Here is a 26,928-nt window from a genome sequence, read left to right as displayed (position 1 = left end):
ATATATATATAATATGAAATATAATATGAGAGTAGGGGGTGTTTAATGTTTCGGCCTTATATGAATTAAATCATAAACTAAATTATAGAGTTTGGATTAAGATTTTTTTAGTTCGAGCAAACATGGAACTAAATCAATGAAACACAATGATAAGTGGTTAGGATATTCGATTTTTAATATTCAAACTCATAATTATTTCTCATGACTCATATAAGCATTATCGAGATGTGTTGATGTGCATAAGGTATATTTTTATGCACAGTGCATAAATACTCAAATATTGTTTATATTACTCAAAGTATTATATTTATTACTCTAAATAATATACAGATTATTTAAAATAGTATAAATATTACTCAGAACAATGAATATATTACTCAAAATAGTTAAAATTCGATATTACTCAAAATGGTGTATATATTACTTAGAATAGTGTACTCATTACTCACAATTAATAATTACTCATAATTAATAGATGTGTACAAATAATGCATATATTATTCATGAATTATGATATTATTACTCGTTTCTAACTAAAATGTTACTCGGAACAATTTAAATATTACTCGTACGAGACTTATGCACCATACATAAGGATATATCTTATGCACATCAACCTGACCCAGCATTATCATTATCATGAAAACTAATGGTAAGCATTCAATTTTTAAGAAAAAAGATTGTGGACATGCTATGCTATTTAATTTGATTTTAATTTATTATTAGAAAATTGCAAATGTACTAAAGTGATTAATTGCATATCCAAAATTCTTTATGTTAGATTTTTTTTATTATGAAAAAATGACTAGTTTAGTATTTATAACGAAACACTAGTACTATTATTTTAATAGTAATAAAAAAAATTAATTATCGTAAATTATTTCATTTAAATACTTTTACATTTTTTTTTAATGTATTCGATTAATTCAAATCAAATCAGTTTGTTGTTTTTTTGGTTTAATTCAGTTTAAATTTTATTAGAAGAATTTGCAAATCAAATCCAAATCAATTTGTATATTTTTAATCGGTTTAGATATCTGATTTTCACAAAATCGAACTAAATTGACCCACAAACGCCTCTAATTTTAGGGCCTATTTAAATTAGTTTTGTAAAATTATTTTGTGACTTTTAAAATTTAAAAATAATAAATTTATTTAATAGACTAATTTACAAAACTATTTTTGAAAATTATTCTCTATTTAAAAGTAATAAAAATTAAAATAGATTTTAGAGTTTTTGATTTTAAATATTGAAAATTGGTAATAGAAAAAAAAGGTCATTAATGGTAAATTTAAAAGTAAGATTATCAAACAATTTTAAAATAATTCTTAAAAGTAAGAATATCCAATATCTTTTATTTTATTTATTTTTTTAAAACTATTTTTAGAATTAGTTTATAAAATAATTTTTAAAAACTAAAAAAATTAATCTCAAAGCCTTATTCACATATATTTTATTTATAAAAAATATTTATGTATGAATTCAATAAGACAAAATAGAATAAATAATAATTACAGCTAAAACTAAATAGCTCAAAAATAAATATGTAAATTATAATAAAATTAAAATTATGTATAGAGTAAATCAAACAATTCAAATCATCATTTTCAGGGGAAAAACACACATTTGAAGGCATATTGAACACAATTTTCCATCTTGACTTGAAATCAATGTCTATGCTTAGCTTTATTCTTTCTTGAATGTTGGAATTATTTTTCAATAAAATTGATTAATTCCAACCATCTTTGAACTTTGATTTACCATGTTTTATTTAGGTAGTCCCACAAATTTCACAATTTGTTTATTTTTCAATGAATTCTTTTCTTCATCATCCACCTTCTCCAAACTTTTTTACTTCCGTTGCTCTCAACTACTTCCTTGAAGACTTTTGTTCTGAGTCTCGCATCTCTTTAGACACAAATATATTACATAACATAAAATATCCTTGTTCCGTTTCTCTTTGATGCAACAATGTCTCTTATTTTTATATCTCTAGTCAATTTTTAATCAGGAGCCATAATTACTTGTCTTCATCTAAAAATTATAGGCTAAAGAATCCTCCTCTTCTTCATCTTTGGCCTTACTAACAGAAGGCTCCACCTACAAGAAAAGTTTTCTCCATCTTGTTATAGAATATCTATTATTTAGGTATTTCCACTCCATTCTTAGGCAGATTTTATCAAAAATAGGGGCGGCAAAACGGATCCAGTCTACTTTCTTTGTATTTAGTGCGGGACACATCAAAGGTTTAGGCTATCATACTCTAATGTGTTCATTACGTCCTGTCCAATTTTTTATTCGGGCTTTTGCAAGCACAAACATTAACATAAATTTAAAATTTTAGGTTTAAAATATGCAATACCCGCGGGCCGTCCGCCCCGCTCCACCCTCACTTTTAGTGCGGGACGACCAAGATTTTAGACTCGCATTCTTAATCATGTCCGCCTCGTCCCACCCTATTTTTTGCGACTTTTGCAGGACAAGTCTAAAAGGGGCGGACATGCTCGTTTGCTACTCCTAATCAAAAGTAACATACTTGCAGATTATTAATCTTGATATGACAGATTCCATCTTTTACTTGTATCCCTTCACACCTTTTATATAATTAATCTAGACATTTTTTTTATAAGCAAATTGGAATTAAAAAGCACTAGGGGTGCTTAACTCAAATACAAAGAGAGAAAAAATTCGGTCGGTGTAACACACACAACCCCACTCAACAACAAAGAATCCGACCAAAATCACAACAAAAAAGATTCCGGGTCTAGGAACCACTCCTCCTGAGACCTATTACAAGAGTTCTTAAAGAAAACACTAAACCAATCCCAAGAGAGGATTTTTATGAGAAATAAACCATCAAAGGAGTTCACATCCAAGCTATTGAAAATAACATCATTCCTACAAATCCATATAATTCAACAAAAGACTAGACCAAAGAATAACTCTAGCATAAAACTTGTCTTGCTTAATATGTGCAAAAATAAAAAACCATTAAATTAAAGTAGTCTACTCGTTTCCCACTTTAAACCTCTATATTTGTCTTGAAACTTATTCTTGTTGACAAACATATGTTGATCAAGGATGCTGTAAAACTCTAGCTTCTTTCCATAAACCCATAGAAAATCTTGCTCCTAAAATCAAGCATTTAACACACTCCGAGAAGGTCATATTCATGTGTTTTTTGGACCATTTTGTTGCGTTGTTTATGCCACAATCCTATGTCATTTAGTATCTTATTTTTTTACAAAACTCATTAAAATGCTTAGAAACAAACTATGGGCCACCGTCTCTTATTAAAAATTTTAATTTTTCATTGCTATTTGATTCTCTATCAGAGTATATCATTATTTGACGGGTTAAATAAACTACACCCCCTGTCTATAGCGAGTTTTGGTTTGCGCCCCTTGAATTTTTTTTTTACATAAGGCCCCTTATAAAACTCAATTCATGGATTCACCACACCTCTTTACCACACATGCTGACTGTTTATGTTATTATTGGCCACGTTCGAAAAAAGAATATTTAAAAAATTATAAAGAATTTTTTAACATGTTTGATTGATTTTCTATAGAATGACAAAAGAATGTTTATCATTAAAATATTTTTTTATTTTTGGAATACTATAACAACATATATTATATTTGAACAATGGGTCATGCTAACGAGTGCTCCAGGAGCACTCTTTAAGGTTTTCATATAAAGAAAATATTCTCTAAATAGATTAATCAATTCAATTTTCAATGCACTAAATACAAGTTTTTTAATGAAACATGTATTTTTGCTTATTAAAAGAAGTCAATTATTTCTATTTTTAATGTATTAAATACAAGTATATTTAACAAAACATTCTTTTTTTAGATTCTTAACCAGTGCTCCATGGACACTCGTTAGCATTTCCCTTGAACAATTTATCTAAGTCTTTCAAACACCTCCTTCAATACGATTTTTTAGTTTTTCAAATTAGAGAAATTTTATTTTATGAATAAAATAAAGTCTGAGGATTTTTTTACTCAATCATTTTCGTTTTTTAAAGTCCTCATTTTTGTCTCCTTCAAACTCCCAAACTTTATCTCAAGGATTCGTTAACCATAAATAAAATCTGTTTAAGATCATTAGATAACAAAATTGATGAATTTTTTTTACCTATTCGCCAACACGTGTGCTAAAATTTTATACATACATACATCCCACTAAATATATATATGCCAAATTTTCAACAAATTTAAAGACATGGTACTTTAGGAATAAGGGCTATGACTAAGCAACTATAATTTTTCACTAATTTTTCAGTAGCATGTAACTCTAGAACTTGATAAAAATGATTAGTTGTATTGATTCTAATAATAAAGTAAATTTTATCTATTAAAATATATTCATTAATAAAGTAACTAGATAAATTAAAATACAATATTAAACTTAAAAAAAAAGAAAAAGCAATACTCTCATGTAATCCATCTGTAAAAGAAAAAAAAAATCTAAAATAAATAATCCATTTTAATTTATAATACAAATTAATTACTTTTTTAATCATACCCTTTTTTTTAAGCTTTAATCATACCCTTTAATTAATATTATTTTCACCTCTTTCAATATTTAATATTGAGTATTTTGATAAAAATATTATTTTTTAATTTATATATTTTTCTTAGCAGACTCAAACTCGATATTATTTAAGAAGATATTTTTCTTAGTTTCTACAATTTATTTAATAAAGGATAAAATATTTTACTAGACTCTAGCATCTTCGATATTAGAGAAGATGACCGAAACTATAATTATTATCTTCAGATTAAGAAAGAATAGGTAATGGAAGAGTTGAAAGGGATTAGTAACAATAAGGTGGTTGAGTCAAACAATATACCTTACGTGAGCAGGACTCTTAAAATCAACTTAAAACACTATCATACATGGCTTCTCGCCATCGTGGGTAAGCCATAATCACCATACATCGTAATATACCTACTAAGAAAGGAGGAACACACACGTGTAAGACATAATATTTGGAATGTAACTTCAACAAAAGAATAAAAGTTTCTTACATGTAAGTGAAAGTTGAAGACCATATCATCCCTCAAATTATAGGTTTAAATATCTTGGGTCTATAATAAAAGTTGATGGAGAAATAGAAGGGGATGCAAACTATCAAATTTAAATTGGGCAGCTAAAATGAAGAAGGACTTCATGAGTTTAATTAGACGCGAAGGTACCACTCAAGCTGAAGGGCAAATTTTATCGGACTGCAGCAAGACCTGCGATTTTGTACAGGACATATTGTTGAACGCTTGAGAATCAACACGCGTATAAAGTAGATGTAACAAAGATGAAAATTTTACGTTGGATTTGTGGTAAAACTAGAAATGATAGGATTATAAATTAAAATATTATAGAGAGTGTTGGAGTATCCCCTATAGTAGAAAAGATGGTGAAAACTAAACTTATGTAGTTTGAGTATGTAGAGCGAAGATCTGTAGATTATGTGGTAAGGAGAGTATACCGAATTGTGAGAAGTCAAATAGTTAGAGGAAAAGGAAGACCTAGAAAGCCTATAAGAAAAATCATTGAGAAAGATATCAAGATTAACAATTTGGATAAAAGCGTGGTTCTTGACAAGACCGTCACACATAATTTAGAACCCTATTCTTATCATAAAATAAGAACTTAAATAATAATAATAATAATATTTTAAATATAATATTATAAAATAATTTCTTTCATAAAAAACATTAAATCAACTCTCATTCAATTATTAGTACGGAAGATTTTTAAATAATTTATTATAACGTTCGTTAAAAGAATATTATAATTAATGACTTTTTAAAATTAAGTTGTTTTAAATTATTATTTATCAATTAAAAGTTCAAATGATATATAATAATTTAAATATTTATTATAAAATAATTAAAATAATTTCAAATTCAAATAATTAAAAAAAAAAATCATGATAAAAAATAAAAACTTTTAAAACAATTTATAAAAAAATTATTCAAAAGAATTTTTTATATAAATTTTTGTTTAGCATAAAAATAAATGTGATACTTTATATTTCTTTTAGAAAAAACTAAAATAAAAGACATTTATTTAATTGTAAGACCATAAATTTCTAAATGTCTTTATCATTGAGGGATCATTTAAAGAAAACTTGAACGAAAATAAAAAATACGCTAATTTATAAGAATCATAAGACTATTAAAACTCATTCTTTTAGAGAAATCAATTGGTGTGCGGATGCGTTGGCTGATATTGGCTACAAAGCTCAGGAGGATTTTATTTGTTTCGTGTTTCTCCCCCTATTAGTTTATTTTGTCTCCTAAATGAAAACGTTAGAGGTCTCTTGACTGCTAGAGTCGTTTCTGTGTATTTTTTTTTTTTACTTTAGCCCTCTTAATTAAAAAAAATTATTAAAATTTATAATAAATACAGTTTTGCATGAATTGAATCCTTAACCTCTTGAATGGTAAGAATGCAAACTATAATAGTTAATGTATAAGCTTTCTATCTCTATTACAACTACCATTAAATTTGAGGTCCAAAATATTCGAGGTTCTATGAGGTGAGTTTGATTGCACACCCATAAAGTTGGTTGTGATTTTTAATAGAATATTATGATAGAATTTGATCTACCTAATCAATTTTATTTAGTGAGATAAAATTGGATTATTTTTATTATATATTTTTTTAATATATGAGAAAGGATCTAGAGAAAGAAAAAAATTATTATTATTTTGACATTGAACATGCTGCATATTCATATTTCAAAATTGCATTGAACACATTCAACAATATACGCAGCTTTTGACTTTTTGTCTATCCAGCCATATCATAGCTAGTGTAACAGATAAGCCAACTAAAAGTGGTGAGCAGCCGAAAGCGTATATTTGTGGTGTACAAATTCTCATTAAGCAACCCAATAAGCACTCTGCAAAAGCCAAAGATTACAATGTGCATGCATGTTGAATTTATTTTTTATAGAAAAATGACACAAAAATAAAAAGTCTCATCATAAACACTTAGTTATAAACACAAAAGAGGTCTTTGAAGATTTTTTTGGGTTATAAACACAAAAGAGGTCTTTGAAGATTTTTTTGGGGTCAGGTGTGAAAGCAATTGAAAGATTGAGGACAGACAAAGACAAACTAACCTCCTAAATTCTTATTCCATGGTCATTTTCTTTTGTAGTCTTTCTAACACGTGGCTTAGTAACATTGATTAAAAATTTAATAGAAACAACACACATGTGTTATCTTAGTATCGACATACACATATTATATTAGCCTATCATTAATTGCTATATATTTTAGGTAAACTAATTAATATCATATTTAACTCATGGCTAATTTTGGTGTTTTTCTATTTATAAATAATTTAAAGGTCATGACAACGAGTGACTCCAGACCACTGGTTAAGCATTTGAGAATTGCTATATGTCACGAAGAGGGTTTTTCACGAATTTCCCGAAAACACTATATTTGAGAAATTAAATCACAATTTTTTTTGTTCATCACTCCCACAACAACAAAAAAATCTCATTCCTTATCCAAAAAGACCCTTATTCTAAATTGAAAGAGAAAACTGATTTATAAAATTGGCCGTCACTAAAAGTGTAAAAAATCTATGAATAAGACAAATGATTCAGCGAAGAAGCTGAAATAGTAGGTTTTTAAGCAGAGTGACATCTGTGGTTCGCCATGATAGTGTATGATCCACTGTTTTAAGTCGTTGTTGGTTTTATTTCATATGATGTGAACTTAAATGGAAGGAAATGATATAATAACTTCATGAAGGAAGAAGGAGAGATGCTTGGATTTTGCCTTCAGGTTGTTGACATAAACATGTGGTGGAACAGACTGAATTTGAAGGGGTGATAAATAGTGTTGAAAACAAAGAAATAAAAAGAAATAAATAACTGAATACTAATTGAAAATAAAATCATAGGATAGAGAACCAAATAAAACAGGTAAGTTTTTGTGCCACGTGGTTCGGGATACTTTCGTGAGACTAATTTTCGCGATGTTAAGCATTTCCCTAAGCATTTTAGATAAAGAAAATATTCTAGATTCATTACGTCAAACATACAATATTTTTCTTAAAAGTTAATTATTTATGTTTTCAATGCATTTAATACATATATTTTAGATAAAAAGATATTTTTTACTTTAATAAACAATGTTCAACTTACCTTTTTAATCTCTTAATCAGTGTTCCGGAGGCACTCGTTAACATTACCCATAATTTAAATACCTCGTGCGTGTGCAACTTTCTTTCAAGATTTATAACACTAATATTTTAAAGGATAGATTTAAAAGTTGGAAGAGATTTTAAGAATCTCATAGAAATAAATATATTCTTGGACTGAACTTTCAACAAGATTGTTGATGATTTACAACATAATAAAGTGGAGTTAGTTGATGAGGATAAAGTTTAATTCTTATTGAGTTTGTTATTAGATATTTTGAGCTTTTTAAAGATGCACTCCATCGGCTAAAAAAAGAGTGAGCTAATCAAGGTCGGGGCGGGAATACCAACCAGTTCGAAAATAAAGACAGATCAATCACTTTGGCAAGAAGAGTGAGCGAACAAGTCTGCTTTCTTATCTATTGATGTCGAATTCAAGTTTATTGACCTATGACTAAAAGGAAATAGCTAAGAGTTAGGGGCGGCGAAAGCTTGTTCTGGAAACGCTATTTTCCGGCCTGGAACAATTGGTTGATTGGGAAATGAATTTACTATTTATCCACAAATATTTTTTTATAGAATAGGACTTTGCAATAGAATTGAGCATGATATGATGAGAAATGTGCATGGTACATTTATAATAGCCAAAGGTATCAAAATATGTAGTTTGTACAAATTAGATGGTTAAACTATTATTGTTCATGCATTATTGCTTAGTCAAATTTTGTATGATAAAACCAAAATATGAAATTTAAGATTGATTCATGTTAGTGAGACGAGTTTAGTTGAAATAGCTAAATAAGGTTTCCTAGGCAGTGATATATTGGATAAACTAAACTTTTGTGACGGTTACATACCAAATAAACTACATGGAATTAAGTGTGGGAGTAACATGCATCATTCTAGCAAACCCTGTGAAATGTTCACCCAAATCTTTAGGATTTATCTAGAATAACTTGTTATGTGGGTGGTTCCTATTTTTTATACTATGGTTAATGACTTTTCCAGAAAAACATGATTTCACGTTTTAAAGAAATAAAAGATCACATTTGAAAAGTTCATGGAATAACACACTCTTATAGAAAATCAAATAGAAACTAAAATGTGACTTTTAAGAATTGTCAATGTCATGAAGTTTATTTCAAAGCAGCTTACGAAGTTTTGTATGAAATTAGGTATTAAGAAACATAAACGGTGATAGAAAGACCACAACAAAATGTCGTTGTTGAACACATAAATAAGACAATCTTGAAGCATGTCCAATGCATGCTTTTGGGAGCTAGGTTGCCTAAAAGTTTTAATAGAGGAGTTGTGATTGCTGCAACTTATTTGACCAATATATATTCATCAACATTTATAACTTTAAAGACACCTATAAAAATTTAGAGTGAAAAATCGAAAAAACTTCTCATCTTTGAAAATTTTCAAAACACTCGCTTTTGTGCTTATCAATCAAGTCTAACTTATTAGACACTAAAAATGTATATTTATTTGATATATTTTTTTGATAAGCAACTCTTAAATAAAGAAAGAAGTAGTACTCCAACCCTTATAAGAAAAGGTGAGAGACCCAAATCAACCAAAGATTCAAGTACAAAGAGAAGAGTTTTCAAACCACTCATAAAAATTACACAAAATTCTATCCTTGAATCCTATAGCAAGCCACCACCATGAAAACCACATAATTTTGAAGAAAAAATCGTTAGTGCCATATTCAGCTCTATTAAAAACAATGTCATTTATATGATTCCATATACACCAACACGCTATCAACCACACCACTCCGGATCTATTGCTTAGCATCTTGCAATTTAGAATCTCAACACTATAAGTAAATGGCTGCCACAATCAGCAGCAGGCAGCACCACATCCAACCACACATAACAACTTCAATCTAGTACAGTGCTGTAAAATATGGTCTATGTCTTCCAAAGACTAATGGCAAAAACACATTCAGCATCCTCGACTTGGGTGATAATTCCTCTTCGAAATAATTGCTTCCTTGTGGGTAGTTTATCCAACACAAGTCTCCACCCAAAAATCTTAATTTTAACAGGAACTCGAGATCCCCATATAATTTTGAGCCCCTGTTTAATCCTGTCTTCCAAAACATCCTCACCTTGAGCCTGCATAAATGTACTATAACAGGAATTTACCGTAAAAATTCTGGAATTGTCAAATGGCCAAATGACCACGTTCTCCTGAAAGGTGTGAATACAAACTTTGGAAAATGGAAATGGGATGACCTAAATTCATAAAAAATAGGAAAATACTTTTTATAAGACTCATAACACAAGACTTGTGGCAAAAAGTTTTATTTAAGTTAAGGGAATTGATTACAATGATATTTTTTAGCAGGGGGTAAAACTTGTTTCATAAAGTTTTGTAGAGGAAAAGTATAAGGGGGTGTTGTTCAAAGAAATTTGTGTACAAAATTGAAACAAAATCAAATGAAATATAGTATCTTCAATTTTATGAATTTCTTATGAAGATGGGTTTTGTGAGAAGGGAGTTTCTTTTTAAAAGTCAATCGAATAAAACCGAACCACGCGTTTTTTCTTGTGATTTAGATAATTTTTAACGTAAAAACTGCTTAAACTGCACCGCGAATACCCTCTCCCTCTGTTGTTAACAATACCTTCTTTTGCATAGTGAACACCTTCAAGAAAATATCTATATGTTAGTTCTAAATGTGTAATTTGTGACAAACCTTAAATATACAAATTAAAGAAGAATTTGTATGGTCTAAAACAAGTATGTCTCACATTTCTTCTTCTGCAAGAGGGTTTCTATCATTCAATTTCTGATCTTTTACTCTCAAGAATCATTTCTTGATATTGCTCTAGTTTTTTTCTTGATATTTCTCTCCTATAGGCTGAATTTTTTTATCTTGAATAAACTATTGGAAACTTCCATTCACAACAAACACAATAATGTGTGTTGCAAAGAAGCACATTACAAAATATGAAATAACCAAGTACTCAAAACACAATCATTTGACACAATAAAAAAAAACATAATCTATTTCATATATCTCTTTCAAAGTGGAGGACTTCTTGGACGAGGAGGCGTAGGAGGACGCGGCGCATGGCTCCAATTCTGTTGACAGTTCTGTAACTTACATCCCAAGTCTCTTAATCGACTAAGCTCCGGAATCACTTCTAATGCAAGATCAGGTCTATCTTTCTTACTAAGCTCAGCACAACTCAATGCAAGTTTAGCAAACGCCAAAGCTTCATCAGTAGGCCAATCCATAACAACGGGATCAAGCATATCGACAAAATTTCCATTCTCAATAGCCTTTTTAACTTGATGAGAAAGTCCCATTGGAGGCCTAGCAGTGATAATTTGTAGAAACATGATACCTAAAGAATAAATATCAGATTTCGCCGTCAACTTTCCTGTTTGTTGATATTCAGGATCAATGTAACATAATGTTCCAGCTGCTGAAGTCATGTGATATTGTGTGACAGAATCAGCTACAGAAGGTGGCACTAATCTTGATAAACCAACATCACTTATTTTGCTAACAAAATTTTTGTCTAGGAGAATGTTGGCTGGTTTAAGGTCTCTATGAACAATGGATTCTGGTTTTGTTTGGTGAAGGAAAAGAAGCGCAGTCGCGATTTCGTAACATATTTCTAAACGTTTTTGCCATGGAATTGGAGGGCTATTATGTTTTCTAAATAATCTGTCTTCTAAACTACCATTGTCCATGTATTCATATACCAAACATCCATAATCTTGACAAGCACCTAGGAGGAGAACCATATTTGGATGTCTTATGTTGCATAATACCTCAACCTACACATATATAACATGTTTAGTCACAATTTTCATATACACATTCCTAATAAAATATTCTCTTTGGATTTCTTGCGGCGATAGGAATCTCTTGCATTCACGCAGTCAGCATATCAATGACTGTTGGTATGAAATTAGACGGTTCAGATTTTATGCTTGGTACTAATACCTAAACCGTCTGATCTCAATCCAACAATATCGATATGCTGACTGTGTGGCTGTGTCATACTGTAACCGAAGTCTATCCAAATCGTATAAATTGTTCTAGAATGCATTTGAACACTTGCAAATTGATATCAATGTCATACCTCTTGCAGGAACTGTTTTCTACCCTGGTGAGCATCAGGTCTCAAAATCTTGATAGCAACATGTGTATGATCAAGTTGACCTTTAAACACAGGTCCATATCCACCTTCACCTATTTTCATTGATAATGAGAAATTTTTAGTAGCATTTTCAATCTCCTCTAAGGTGTATTGTCTATATCGAATATCTGTACGAGCTATCACGTTTAGTGCTTGATCTCGCTCTTCTATTTCTCTCCTAGCCTTTCTCTCTGCATGTAATCTTTTTTGAGTTTCTTTTTCAGCCATTTTCATAGCTTCATCTACTGATTTCAATGCAGCCACTGCTTTAGCTTTCTCTATTTCCGCCATTGCTAATGCTGCTTCTCGAGACATCATAACTTCCTCAACCGTTCGCTCCTCTAGTTTCCATTTATTAATCTCTTTAGCCTGAAAAAAAGTGTCACTTCTCACTTTACAAGCCGATTTTATAAAAATCTAATACCAATCACAAATTGGTCACTTATAGCATAATTTACATCACCTTATTTTTTGCTAAAATTGCTTCTTTGCAAGCTGAGTTATACATTTCCATAGTTTGCCTAAGTTGGAGTCTCAATTCTTTCATCTCAGCTGCCATGTCTCCCTATAATAATTAAAAATTAGATTATTTTTTACAATGTAAAACATTAGAAGCCAACTATTTAATATTTTCTTTATGCAAGCAGTGTTAAGTTTTCGGAGGCAGTGTATAAGTTAGTCACAAATTTAACGTGACATAAAAATTGGGGCCATATTTTACCACGGTTTAATTGGACAAATATTTAATGAGGCCCATTTAAGCTATACAGTTTATCCGTGTCAACTTTTAAATCTTGTGCGGTCACCCGCTTCGTACGTCCTTAAAGAGATGGTCTTGCTTTTTATACTTACTAATACTTGAGAATCTGATGCCATGCTCGAACCCCTCTCTAATTTCGGCGCATCCAGCCCATATTTATGTAAGCGAGATGATTCATTTTCATTTAAGCTTGAAGTGTGATTAAAGGATGATCTATGGCCACGATTCGATAAATCGATACTCTCCAATGATTTATGAGTAGATGAAGAACTCTTTAGTTTATCATGTAGGGGTGATAATCCTGGTGATTTTCCTGATCTACTACTATTAGTGCTTCCTCCTCTTTTAAATGTGCTTGACCTGTTCCATTATATCAAATCATAATATTATTAAGCAAAACTTAGAACATGTAAATGTTACTATATATTTGGCTAGTACCTTAGGTCATTTGTTGAAACTGCATTTTCCAACTGCGCTGTTGCTGGTCGAGTTTCTACTATCTTTTCTTTCGCGATTACGTAGACAGAACTATAATCCGGAGCTGATTTCATAATTGCTGTCGGTACATCGTCGTGGCCTTTAAATTTTCTGAGATGATCACAATACTTAGATTAAAACCTAAACTGTCATCTTGATCGAACGATCACTGATATACTGAATGTGTGAGATAATAATACGAAGACGAAGTTCTTTTTTAAGGATGATATAAGTTTTGAAACTTAACTTGCTTATGGTTCTCATGTTTAGAGACCTTGACAAAACATTCTTGGTGTAGCTAGAGGGAGCACCAACAATGATATGTTGGACATGATTCCTCTTTGCATATTCCGAAATTCCTCTAGCAATGTCACTATCATTGATTACGGCTTCTTTCATCTTTACCTGAATCAACGCGCCTTCAATTGTTTCAACTTTCTCCGAAATCGTTTTATTAAATATGTTTTTAGTTCCTATAAAATATCACAACTTACCACTTTATCATTACACATTTCCCGTAAGGGTTCGAAAACATTGGCTACATCATCTTCGTCAGGAGGAAAAACATTGGCGCCTTCTGCATGCATGCATGCAACAACGTATCGAAGGAAGAATGTTAGGGTTTGACAAAATCTTAGTAACAAAAGTGTAATGTAACGTATAACAAAATCAACATGACTCACCGCGATCTTGACCTTCTTCTGAACATGCAGGATTGTTGAGAATGTGACATCAAAACAATATCAAATCCAAAAATGTTTATCACATGATGAATATATAGTTAAATGTTACATATTGTATAAATATTAGAAGGTACCTACGATGAGGAATATCTTTATGTTTAACATGAACTGCAATGATGATAGGGTTATCAATATTATTAGTTGTCCAACGAAAAGCATGGCCACTGTTCTTGTCTTTGCCTACAGCCACCATTACGAGGTTTGTGTTCGGTCTATTAAGGCTACCACTGGTAGGCATTTTCATATGATTGTTGTCACTAAGATTGCGGTTGCGTTCAGATTCTTGATATTGTAAATTTCAATAAATTTGAAATTATTGTGGCCTCTACGGCGGCCACAAAACAAAGATATCAAATCTCTGATCGCAACCGTGAACTTCTTTCAACCTTGGTTGCAACGGCCGCCGCTATCAGGTATAATCACCGCCACCACCGCCTCTTCGCCTCCACCGTAAAAAGGAGGGAGAAGCTTGATTGGTTCCTTTTTTTGATCCTCTTGCAGATTGAAGATGAGAATGGAACCTGTCATGGAGGAGAATTCAAACCTATGGACAGAAATAATGTTTCATTGTCATCCTATCTTTTCCTTGACCAAGTCTTTGTTTTGATAGGGAAATTATTTGTTTTTTTCCTCTCACATTATCCATTTTTACAATTATATTTTATCGTAAATTATAATTATATAACTTTTATATGCATAGGGTATGTGGAAATAGTTATGGTATATCCTTTCCTTTATGACATATACTAATTTTTTTTACTATATGCTACAATTCTTTTTGTGAAGATTTCTACTCCTAATGAATATTTTTGATATCTTGAATCTTTTTATTATATTTCATGTTTTAAAGTGAATGGTGCTAAATTAAACGTGTTCTTCTCCGTTATCAGCTAGAGAAGTAAAATTGATTTAATTGTCTCTAACACAGGTATAAGTAAACTTTTACTCTAAAGAATTATTTGGGTTTTCTTAAGTTGTATGGCCGCCTTAACCACAATGTGACTTTGAGTTACTAGAGGAGAAAATTAGTCAGAGGTTAGCATTTTGATAACATAAATTATTAAATAAGGTTGGTCGTTTAACTCTGGTTAGGCATGTTTTTGAACTGCATCCCAAATTATTATATGCAAGTGGCTTGCCTACCTCATCCAACATGTGATTTTATTGATAGGATTAGGGATTTTTTATGGAATGATAATTCAAACTCGGATGTGCATCTCGTTGGTTGGAATAAAATCACCAAGCCCAAAAAAACTAGGTGGTCTTGGGATTCGAAAAGCAAAAGAGACTAATACTTCAATGTTGTATAAGCTAGTTTGGGGTCTCCACTAGGATTGTGATTCCATATGGTCCAATTTCAAATCATAAGTACATCAGTGAAGAAACATCCTTAGTATGAAAAAGAAACCAGGATCATACACTTGGAATGAAATTATAAAAACTCTCATTGCTCTTAAAGATGGATTTGAATTTAGATTAGGGGATGAAAACTCCTCTTTCTGGTTTTTTCAATTAGTCAGGGGTAGGGAAATTAGTGGAGAAGATTCTCTATGTGGATATCCACGATATGAAAATACGAGTGAATGATGTTTACTTGGATGAAAATTGGAACTTCTATTTATTATATACTAATATTCCTATGGTTTCTTGTGACAACCTAAAAGCGTTTCTTATTTCTTGAATTCTCTGGTGGCTGTTGGATTAACTTGGAAAGAAAATTTAGATGATACCTATACTACTCAAGATAGTTATAACTATCTTAATATGCTTGAATTTGTTCAGAATACAACTAACAATAACTCTTGGAAGTGGGTGTGACACATTCCTGCTCCTAGGAATGTGAAATTCTTCATTTGGACAACTTTACATAAGTCTATTTCTATGAGATCAATATTGTGTCATCATGGTATACTTTCGACGAATCTCTGTCCGGGATGCAATCAAGAAGCTAAGACGACTTTACACTACCTAAGAGACTATGAATTTTTTACTCACTTTTGGAAATCTATTAGCTTCTTGGACCCACTATTATTTCAAATAGTTTATATGATTGGATTAGACATGACATTGATGGTGACTATATCTTTTTGGCTGCTTGTTGGTGGTTGTGGCGTGCTAGGAACAAAATGTGTCTTGCGAATGAAGTGATATCTTCCTATACTTTGAAAATCATCACACTGAATTATTCTAATCTGTTAGCTAAATATTTTCTCAAGCATAATCGATTTCATTCAGCGAGAATGATCACATGGAATGCACACAAATGTAGTAATATAATTTTGAATGATGAAAGCAGTAGCCTTGGTAATCTCAGCGTCTCATTTTGGTGGATTAATTTGAAATACTAATAGTTCTTGGGTTCACGGTTTTGCGGGTAATATTGGTTATTGCAAAATCCTTCGTGTTAAACTTGTGGCGTTATATCATGGTTTGTGTATGGCTTGAGAAATTTGCATCAAAGACCTGACGAGTTATTTTGACTTAAACTCTGCTATCAAGATTATCTTAGAGTCTGTTAATATTTGACATCACTATGTCTTGATTCTTTACATTATTAAAGAGTTTCTCTATAGGAAATGACGAGTTTAAATATTTCTTACTCTTAGGAAAATATTGGGATGGTATTGATGTGGCGTACTGGTCTCTTGTGGAACCTCATGTTAGAATCATCACTCTTCTACTAATTAATGCTATTGGGACTTTATTTTCTAAATAATTTCTTTTTTTTCTAATATAATTATAAAAGTTAGACAAGTTTATAAAAATAATAACATTTATAATATATTTACCTTATATTATAGATATATATATTTTCTGTTAAAATATTTATAATACAAACAATAAATCCTTGTAATAAAACATATATTACATCATACAATCATACCATTGGATAATAACACAATATAATAAAAAAAATTGATACATGTGTAGAATGTATCTAAATATATTCAATATAATCAATTTTGTGAAAAGAGAAAGTTCTATTAAATGATCGTCTAATCTAAAGATAAATTTGAAATATATCATCTAACGCTTTGATCATTAAGCATTTTGATACTGTATTTGTTGAAGCATCCTTTGGACGCGCCTCTTCAAGACTTCGATCTATTATCTTCAAGTACATGATGTGGATGTTATCTTCTAGATAGGGGTGCTCGCGGTGCGGTTTGGGCGGTTTTGACGAAAAAATCATCCGAACCGCAAGAGAAAAAATAGTGCGGTTTGGTTTGGTTCGGTTGGCTTTTAAAAAAAATCCGAACCAAACCAAACCAAACTAATGCGGTTTGGTTCGGTTCGGTTGGTTCGGTTTTTTACAAATATTTTATTGAGCCATACATACACACATATATATATATATATATATATATATATATATATATATATATATATATATATATATATATATATATATATATATATATATATATATATATATATATATATATATATATATATATGACAACATAATTTTATATTTAGACATTCATACACTAACAAATAACAACAAAACTCGTCATATTTTGACAATAATTTTCCATTTAATATGTAAAAATTAAATTAGATAAAAGTGGAATATTAAACATAAAATAATAGCATAAAACAATATAAAAATTATTATAATGAAACAAAAAAATAGAAGAGACGAAAGATTAGTGAAGGTGAAAAAGAAAAAGAAAAAGTGTTGAGAGATTAGAGAAGAAGATGTGCGATAAAAATGAAACTGAAATACGGAACATTTACATAAAAATGAGAAGGTGAAAAAGAAAGAATATAGGAGAGTAAAGATTATAGAAGAAGAGGGAAGATGTATGTGGCAAAGAAGGTGAAATAATGTTATTAGAGATTTGAGAAGATCGGGACTGAAATTATATGTGTAAGGATGAGAAAATTGTTCGTAATCATAAGGCTAATGTATAATAGGTTTAATTTTGGGTTGGATGTGAGTTAAGTAAAATTTAGGTTGTAACATAATGCGGTTTGATTCGGTTTGGTTCGGTTTAGAAAATACAAACTGCAAACCGAACCGAACCGTGCGGTTTTGTTAAAAAATGACCCAAACTAATCCAAACCAAATGCGGTTTTTTGCGGTTTCGGTTTGGTTTGGTTTGGTTTGCGGTTTTCTATTGGGTTGGTTTGGTTTTGAGCACCCCTACTTCTAGACATGAATACTAAAAGTAATCATCACTAATATTTTGAAGCATCCTAGTCATACTTAATGTTTTGAAGTCAATGGTTTGATCTTCTATTAGAAGATCAAGTCGACATCCTCTGTTGAGTTAGTTCACTGACCATTAGTAAAGATTCCTCGAGTTTATTCTCTAGAGAATAACTTAGATGTATTCCCTCTCAATGTTAATATTTCAAATTTGAGAGACTGTTAAGCAATAATAAACAAGGTACAAGGATGTGAAAAGTAGCATGTCGCAATAGTAAAAAGATTAGAACAACTTAAAGTAAGGTAAGATAAGGTTTTGAAAGAACGAGTAACATCGGGTATCACTAAATCGTTTTTTTTTGGGTTAATGCAAAATAGGAATGAGAAATAGTGTTGCACAAGGTGTCTAGTACAATTTTTTCTCCAAGTAACACCGTGAACTGGAATCTTCTTCCTCAAATTTTCTAACATCAAATCAAGACACTGTGGTGCACAAGGTGTTCAGTATAATATTTTCATCTTGTGCATCAACATCTCACTTAGGCAACATGGAGATGATGTTAGGCTTTCTCATGTTGGACCTTCTCATGTTAAGGGACCTTTTGATTATGTGTTGTCGCATCCACATGGTGCGATGACGCTCAACGTCTGTAGATGATTGCAATCATTATTGATGACTTCGTGAATTTGGTGAACCCATATGGTGAGGTTTATACTTTGGTATCACAGGCAGCACACGTAGCTCGTGAGGGACCGATTTAGAACTTATTATTATTTTTCTATTATTTGTATTTTATGTGAGGTATTACTTAAACATTTGCACAATATAGTTTATTAGATAATATTTTGGCATTTCCATATTTGCATGATGAACATAGTTTAACATTTGACAAACGATTACATAACTTAGCTAGAAGATTACATAACTTAACAAAACAAAAATAAATAAGAAAACATAAACACTGCTAGATGATTCTAGACGTTTCAACATCTTGATTATATCATCGACAAATCTAGTAATTGACGCATCAAACTCAATCGGTCCCTTAGTTAGCCTACACTGATATGTTCTCCACATAACCTTCAAGTACTTATCACTCTTAAACTCAATACAATTGTATTTCTCTCTTTTATTAGTATCAATTGATGGTGCAAGAAACTTGAACTTATTGACCTTTATGTTCTGGTATGAGGCAACATATTATTCAACTTGTATCTCATAAGGCAAGAAATGTGGTGTCCTTTGGAAACCAAAACTCAACAGGAGGTGCCTTTTAAACTACCGAATTTTTCATCGTTTTCCAAAAAATTCGGTATATGTAGGTGCTTTTAAAAACTCCGATATAGATTTTTTAAATATCCAATATAGCGAATTTTCTATATAAAATACCGTATTTTTTTATTTGTACCAGACTTGTTCTACTAGATTTTGCATTTGGACTTTTTGATAAAATTTTGACAAAAATAATACGAGCGTTATGAAAATATGTGGGGGTGTCAAGTCAAACTATAGGGGTGATAAAATAAATCATCTTTTTTAGTGTTGTAGAAGCCTAATTGTAGAGAAATCTACCTGCCACCCCCTTTATTTTTCTAATCCAATTTTATCTTTGTTGAAAAATATTGAAATACAAAGAATTTTTGGTATATCAAAAATTTGAAATTTATGGCATCACAGTTTTTTTTTTAAATACCGGAAATTTAAGTTATAAGGAAATTTCGGGTACATCATATCGAAAATTTTAGTTAATTTGAAATTTTCGGTATACCAGAAATTTCAAATTTTTGGTACATACCGGAAATTTCAAATTTATGGTATCACCGTTTTTTTTTTTTGCAAAAAATACTGAAAATTTTAAAAAATCCGGTAAAAACTCACGGAAATTTTTTAAAAATTTGGTATTTTTTTGAAATTTCCGGTACGCCTCCCAAATTTAGTAGAAACATATTTTTTTTAAAATTAGTAACTTTAAACAAGAGTATAATGGTAAAAGCATAGTTTTGAACGAGTGGTAGGTTTAATTTTAAGGATGACAGGTAGATTTCTCCTAGTTGTAACTGAATCACAAATCCTACTTATAAAATTAAATTTTTGAAAAAAATGGATTGTTATGTCTTAAAATGAACGATCCGGATATAATTTGTATTTGTGTATTAAAGATTTTCTTAATTATACAAGTTGAGTCGTCTAATCACTTCTTTTTTTAAAACGGTTTTAAAATGAAGATAGACAGTAAATTAATATTATCTAAATTGATAAAAGAGTTGATTAAAAAAAAAGTGATTCACCTCCATTTTTGATGTAAAATAAAAAAATTCAAAAACTGATGTTACATTTTAGAAAAAAAATTTGAGTACCCGATGTATTTGAAATTATATGTTGTATTGGCTTTTGAGTACTTTGTACTCTAATTAATTTTGCATTTTAGAAAGAAAAAAAAATGTATTTTTCTGTGGATCAGTGATACCAAGTAGTTGTATAATATATCCTTTATTCTAAAAGATTAACACATGATCGCAGTATTTGTGAAGACTTTTAGATCCATTTTATAATTACTCCAAAATAAATTTATATTAAACTCAAAATAAAGTAGGGGAATTGATACTTTTCTTCCAAACACAACACTCCATTACTAAGCAAGCATCAAAGAATATAACTCAAACTTCTATCTTCCAAAATGCCAAATACAAACCAAAAGAAATGTCACCATATTCTCCCACATAATAATTTCAATCTATATAATCACCAAACCAAACCTTATCACTTTCTATCTCACAATTCACCTTGCCACAACAAGAACCTAGGACACTTTAGCTCAAATGGCACATAACAAGAACCTAGGATACATCAAAAAAGTTGTATTCATGTTACTAGTTTTGTTTGTGACACAAACATTAGAGATTGAGTTCCAAGTTGAAGAAGAGCCTTCAAGTGGTTTATTATGCATTAGTGAATGTGTTACATGTCCTACAATATGTTCATCACCACCTCCTAAACTTGTTCCATCAAATTCAAATCATCCTCCACTTTCACCCCCAACACAAAATCCTCCACCCCCTCCTTTATTAACAAATGCACCCCCTTTTCCACTAATTACACCCCACCCTCCATCTTCTCCATTACTTACACAAACCCCTCCACCTCCTCCATTATTAACATTATATTCACCTCCTCCTTCTCCACCTCTAAAATCATATCCTCCACCAACACTAAGTCTTCCACCACCATTGCTGACAGAGTCACCGCCGTCTCCACCAACTCCTTCAACACAATCTTCTCCAACGCCTCCGCCGCCTTTGAAATCCTCGCCTTCTTCGGGTTCATCGGGTTCAGCACAACCACAACCTACAGTTATTGGTGGATCACCACATAACTATCCATATCCATATTACTATTATTATGCTTCAAGTGCATCTCATTTTACTAATAATGCTGTGCCTTTTTTTATTGTACTTTTGTTCCTTCATAAGATATTCTTTGCTTGTTAAGTGATATAACAAGTTGTTGAAATTAACTTGTATGTATAGTGTACAGAATTTTTAGAAACATAGAGCTATGTCTGAGGAAAATAATATACAATATCATATATTTTGCCTTATTGATTGGTTTATTTTTTAAGAACATTTTTTAATAGAATTATTATAATTTTTATGTATCTTAAAATTATCTGAGAAGCCAAAAGCAAAAAAAATCGGAATTTAGAATTTTTTTTAAATTGTAAAATTGCTAGAATCTTTTTTTTTTTCTGAATATTTAATGTAGTCTAAATTTGAATATGGAAAATGTGCAGATACAAGTATACAATTTTCCTGATAAATTGTCCATTAATTACAATGACAAACTAAATTTCATGATAAAATTTGAAAGGAAATAGCCGAATAACAAAATTGTAAAGTATGAAGAAAAGCGTATCATGGGCCTGAAAAGATCTTTCACAATACGTCCCCACACTTTTCTAAAACCTCAATAATACAATTTACTGTCCACGAACTTGAATATGATTATTACACCGAAAAAATTATACAAAATAAATGTATATATTGTAAAACTTAGATTTTAATATTTAAAATCATAATTTCCTTTTAATGAATTAGAGTACCATGAAGCTCAAAATTAAGTTTCATAAGTTTTATAGAATAATATTTGTCTCGTGGTGGAATCAGAAATGTCTAATAAAATCTTGATACGGTGGAACAAGCTTTCGATGTGGAGGAGAGAGAACTGACCTAAAATGTTTGAATTCTAACGTTTTAGTCAGTTGTTGAGTGAAAAGTAGTGGGGGAGTAAACTATGGTTAGAATAGTTGGTGATTAGGCCTTTCTATTATTGGGTATTTTACCGGTCCACAATAGTTGCCCCTGAGGCTTGCCATAAGGTAGTAATAGGAAGTCTTCTAGAATATCGATTCGTCGTTGCATTATGATGGGATCCTCAAGGCAGTTCCTTTGTTTTGTAGAAGTGGAAAAGATTCAAATAAACAGATTGAATGACCATGGAAATAGGCGCATCAAATGCTAGTCTCATCATCGTGATGCTACGCATGATTTCCCTTACGCGTGACCTTAGGTTCCTTAGGTAGGTTGTGGCTCTCCTCTATATGGTACTCAAGTGTACTAGAGTATTGTGGTACTTTCGAGACAAATCTACCCATTGTTTTTCATCTTCATGTTTTTTTTCATTTTGTATCATTGATCTACCTGTTCCACTTCACTATATAAAGGTTATTTCACCTTTCAGTGGACGTTTCCATTCTTCGTGCAAATTATGACTTCTCTCTTCTCTTTTCAAATTCCAATTCTTCTTCTCAGAGTCTCAACAAATCCTATCTTATATGTTCCTTTCTTTCTTTGGATTTTGCGCACTCTTGGTTCATCGCATCTCCAAAGCAAACTTTCAATGTATTCTTCCGCCCAAACTTCCAATTTTTTTCAAATACCACATATATCTTTCTCATTTACAATTGTTGTTTTATCCCTTTTATTTTAACCATAGCCAATGTATGGGATGAACCAGATAAAGTTGTATAATTTCTAAGCTACTACAAATAATATCTATCACCATGATTGTTATAAGGGTTTCACCACAGTTGGGAATTTATTAAAATGAATGATGTCATAGAAAATGTGTCACTTTTCACCATGGTTTGAATATTGACCGAGGTGAAAATTGAAGAAACGAAAAAACACAATAAGGGGAGTTGGATTGGATTCTTAAAAAATAAAACAAATAAAGACACGTTCGGTTATCTTGGTTTGTTTGAACTCAAACTACTCCAGTCCACCTTGTTAAGGTGATTTCGCCTCTCTCTTACGAGATCTTGATCCACTAATCAAATTTGATTATAATTAAATTTAAACAACTGTCTAAGTCTTCTAAAAAACAACCACAATCCGGTTTTCTCAAGGTATTACAATTACAAATTTATATCTTGGGTGTGTTAACTAATTGCTTCTAAAAAGCTATATCACAACTGTGATGTGTACACGATATTTAGCACAATATAAAAATAAGAGAATGATTATGAAAATTATGAGCACTCTTTGAATTCGTGCGTGCGTGAGAGTTCTACTCCAATTCTTCAATGATGTTCTTTATATAGGGTGGAGCTTTGATCCGTTGAGAGACACGTTCTCTTGTTTTGGAAGGTTGAAAAAATGTTAATTAAAGCTATTTCCAAAAATAAAGATTCTGTCTATCATAATTAAGTTCCAACCGTTACTAATTGATCTTGCATTAAATAGATTAACGTAATTCAATCTTTTGATCATCAGAGTATTCGTTGCAACTTTGTTGGTGCTTGAAGCGTTTCAGTATCAGAACTTCTTGTTCTTGTAAACTTCCCTTTCAAAGTATTAGAACTTCTTGTCCTTGTACACTTCTCATTTAGGCTTTAGAATCTTCTTGTTCTTGTAAGCTTCTCTCAATCATTAGAACTTCTTATTCTTGTAAACTTCTCATAATGCAGCCTTCTACTTTTGAGAGATCACTTTTATAACTTTGTTTTCTTCATAGAGTGCTTCAGAACTTCTGTATATTGAATCAAATGATTAGAGTGCATATTTGTTCTTATTGAAAATTATGTATTTGTTATCATCAAAACTATTAAAAGGATGTAGAACCAAACTATGTTCTAACAAAAAGTGCTTGGTCCTGAGTTTGAATCTTGGCAACAGCATTTTGGAATTTATAATACGTGCTTTTCACCATGGTTGAAATAGTAACCGGGTTGATAGATGTTTAGGATAACTTTTCACCACGGTTCATAATTACAACCATGGAGAAATGTATTAAATCTGATATTACTTTTATTATGTCTTGATTGTTGGAAAATGTGAAGGCACAATACTACAAAACATCAAAAAGAGGATGGCAAGGGAGTCACAGAAAACAAAACATTGGATTGTGAGGTAATATGATTAATTTGTTGTCCTTTTACTCTATTATATGTCTAACATTAAATTGGCTTATGTTGAATATTCATCGGGTTTTACAGGCGTGCAGGTATATATGACTATGAGGTTAGGCATATATCACTCGATGGAGAAAAATATGCTGTCAATCTTTCCAAGAAAGAATGATCATGTATAATGTGGATGTTGACAAGGCTGCCATGCTATCATGAAATGTCATACATGAAGGATCAACATTTACAAATTGATGATTTTATACTGACTGTTATAAGAAGGAGCTCTATCAAGCTTGCCATGCACCAGTTATTTACTCAGTTAATGTGGGAGCTTTGTGGATAAAATATGATGTTGTTGATCTCCAACCACCACCAATAAAGAGACAACCTAGAAGGCCTAAGAAAAAGAGGAATAAAGAAGCTGGAGAAATGGTGAGGGATGAGATACACTTGAAAAAGGAAAAACATGGAATTAAGTGCAGTCTTTGCCATAAAGGATGGTCATAACAATGCCACCTCTAAACTACCACAACCACAAGTACCTCCAATTCAGGTACCAGAAGGAACCAACAGTTTCAAGTCATCCACTCCAACCAACAGTTTCAAGTCAACCACCACAACCAACTGTTTTAAGTCAGCCATCACCCAAAAAGAAAAAAAAACCTCAAAATGGTGGGAAGCGTGTCAACCCTGATGTTTGTTATGATGTTTGTTTTGGTGTTGGTCACATTTTGTAATATCATTTTGATATTCCTTATAATGGGTTACTGACATAGCTTATAATGCATTTTTATAATGTTATTGTTATGCCTTATAATGGCTTACTAACATGGCTTATAGTGTCTTGTTGTAATGTTATTGATATGCCTTATAATGACTTACTGACAATTGATTATAATGTCTTTTTGTATCAATTTTTAGAATATTATAGATATGCCTTATAATGACCTTTTGTTATTGAATATTGTTTAGGCTTCTAATGCCCATTCCTATTTAATTATCATTTGATCTATTAATGAATGTTGAAATGGCTCATAATGCCAAGTTATGTGAAATTCTCTACTGATAGTATACTTTGTTCTGTTCTGATACACTACAATTTTGTCTCTTATCTTTCTATAAGATTTCCATTAAGTCCCTTAACTTTATAATTTGTTGCACATTGGTCTATTAACTATTTTGATTCGTCACAATAAGGTTCATTTAACTGCATGTTTTACAGGTTACATTCTGTTCCAACATTTATATCAGTAATGTATCAGTGTTAAAATAGACAATAATGAACAAACATTGCTACCATGTTAAAACAGACAATAATATTCTTCATTAAACCAACAGAAGAGTACATTCATAATGTGATAACAGGATACTAATTATCCTAATTCTAATTGAAATACATTGTTACAAACATAAGATTCAACCTTAAGCTCAACATCCCAACCTTAGTGGATATTTTCAACCATCCTCTTGTGTAGACAACCTCATATTCAATTTCTAAATTTTCTTCTTCTGCCTTTTAATCTTTAAGTCACTTTCACCAACAAATTCATCACCTTACCACTTGAAGAAATTGCATCCCTTATCCATGTGGTTTCTGTAATTTCTACAACCCCAAAATTTTCTCCCATAGTTGACACTGTTCACATCACTAATAATACTTCATCTTGGCTAAAACACTTCATTCTCTTGTTTCTACGAAGTACATATCCAGATGTACCAAAGCTTTGATTGTTTGACATTGAAGCACTGCTTGCATTTTTTGACATTGAAGCACTGATGGGAGATGGAAAATGGTGATTTAAGCGTAACTTGGGGAAGAAGATGGAACACGATGGAAGATGGGAGAATAGGAATCCATGAACTAATAAAAGATGGATGAATAGTGAAAAACAAATAAGGAAGATGAAGAATAGGAAGCCACGAACCCTAGAACAGCTTATAACACAGCAACTGAGTGTTCACTATACTATTTGCATTCCTGTCATGCCATCTCAACCATAGTTAACATTTTTTCACCCAAACTAACGGAATGGACCAAATAGT

General features: G+C 31.0%; 2 protein-coding genes across 5 annotated transcripts; both read right to left on the bottom strand.

Moving 5' to 3' along the window:
• Positions 1-10,897: 10,897 nt before the first annotated feature.
• Positions 10,898-14,831, bottom strand: LOC131596366 (U-box domain-containing protein 35-like). Of its 4 annotated transcripts, none has more exons than XM_058868997.1 (9): positions 14,397-14,831; positions 14,263-14,280; positions 14,074-14,156; positions 13,827-13,984; positions 13,541-13,690; positions 13,195-13,462; positions 12,806-12,907; positions 12,286-12,711; positions 10,898-11,977 (listed from the first exon to the last, which is right to left on the bottom strand). In XM_058868997.1, the coding sequence occupies exons 1-9, from the start codon at positions 14,479-14,481 to the stop codon at positions 11,213-11,215; spliced, it is 2,055 nt and encodes a 684-aa protein (XP_058724980.1). In that variant the 5' UTR covers positions 14,482-14,831; the 3' UTR covers positions 10,898-11,212. The 4 variants fall into 4 exon arrangements, with proteins under 4 accessions (XP_058724980.1, XP_058724978.1, XP_058724979.1 ...); XM_058868995.1 differs by having other exon boundaries at positions 14,401-14,831; XM_058868996.1 differs by having other exon boundaries at positions 14,263-14,277; positions 14,401-14,831.
• Positions 14,832-21,495: 6,664 nt separating this feature from the next.
• Positions 21,496-26,513, bottom strand: LOC131598520 (glycine-rich RNA-binding protein 8-like). The gene is made up of 2 exons (XM_058871112.1): positions 26,439-26,513; positions 21,496-21,852 (listed from the first exon to the last, which is right to left on the bottom strand). The coding sequence occupies exons 1-2, from the start codon at positions 26,511-26,513 to the stop codon at positions 21,496-21,498; spliced, it is 432 nt and encodes a 143-aa protein (XP_058727095.1).
• Between the last annotated feature and the right edge of the window lie 415 nt (positions 26,514-26,928).

The sequence above is a fragment of the Vicia villosa genome, linkage group LG4 (genome assembly GCF_029867415.1).
Source record: "Vicia villosa cultivar HV-30 ecotype Madison, WI linkage group LG4, Vvil1.0, whole genome shotgun sequence".
NCBI lineage: Eukaryota > Viridiplantae > Streptophyta > Magnoliopsida > Fabales > Fabaceae > Vicia > Vicia villosa.
The sequence above is the reverse complement of the archived record's forward strand: the minus strand, read 5'-3'. Positions and strand labels throughout refer to the sequence as shown.

Bases quoted from the DNA above. Each gene is read 5' to 3' on its own strand.
- LOC131596366 (XM_058868995.1), bottom strand. From the start codon at position 14,566: ATGAAAATGCCTACCAGTGGTAGCCTTAATAGACCGAACACAAACCTC. The intron at 13,463-13,540 runs GTACTAGCCAAA...ATAATGGAACAG, and splicing joins GTTTCAACAAATGACCTAAG to GTCAAGCACATTTAAAAGAG. The intron at 12,712-12,805 runs GTGATGTAAATT...ACTTTTTTTCAG, and splicing joins CAATTTTAGCAAAAAATAAG to GCTAAAGAGATTAATAAATG.
- LOC131598520 (XM_058871112.1), bottom strand. From the start codon at position 26,513: ATGGGAGAAAATTTTGGGGTTGTAGAAATTACAGAAACCACATGGATA. The intron at 21,853-26,438 runs GTGATGAATTTG...GGATATGGATAG, and splicing joins CAATTTCTTCAAGTGGTAAG to TTATGTGGTGATCCACCAAT.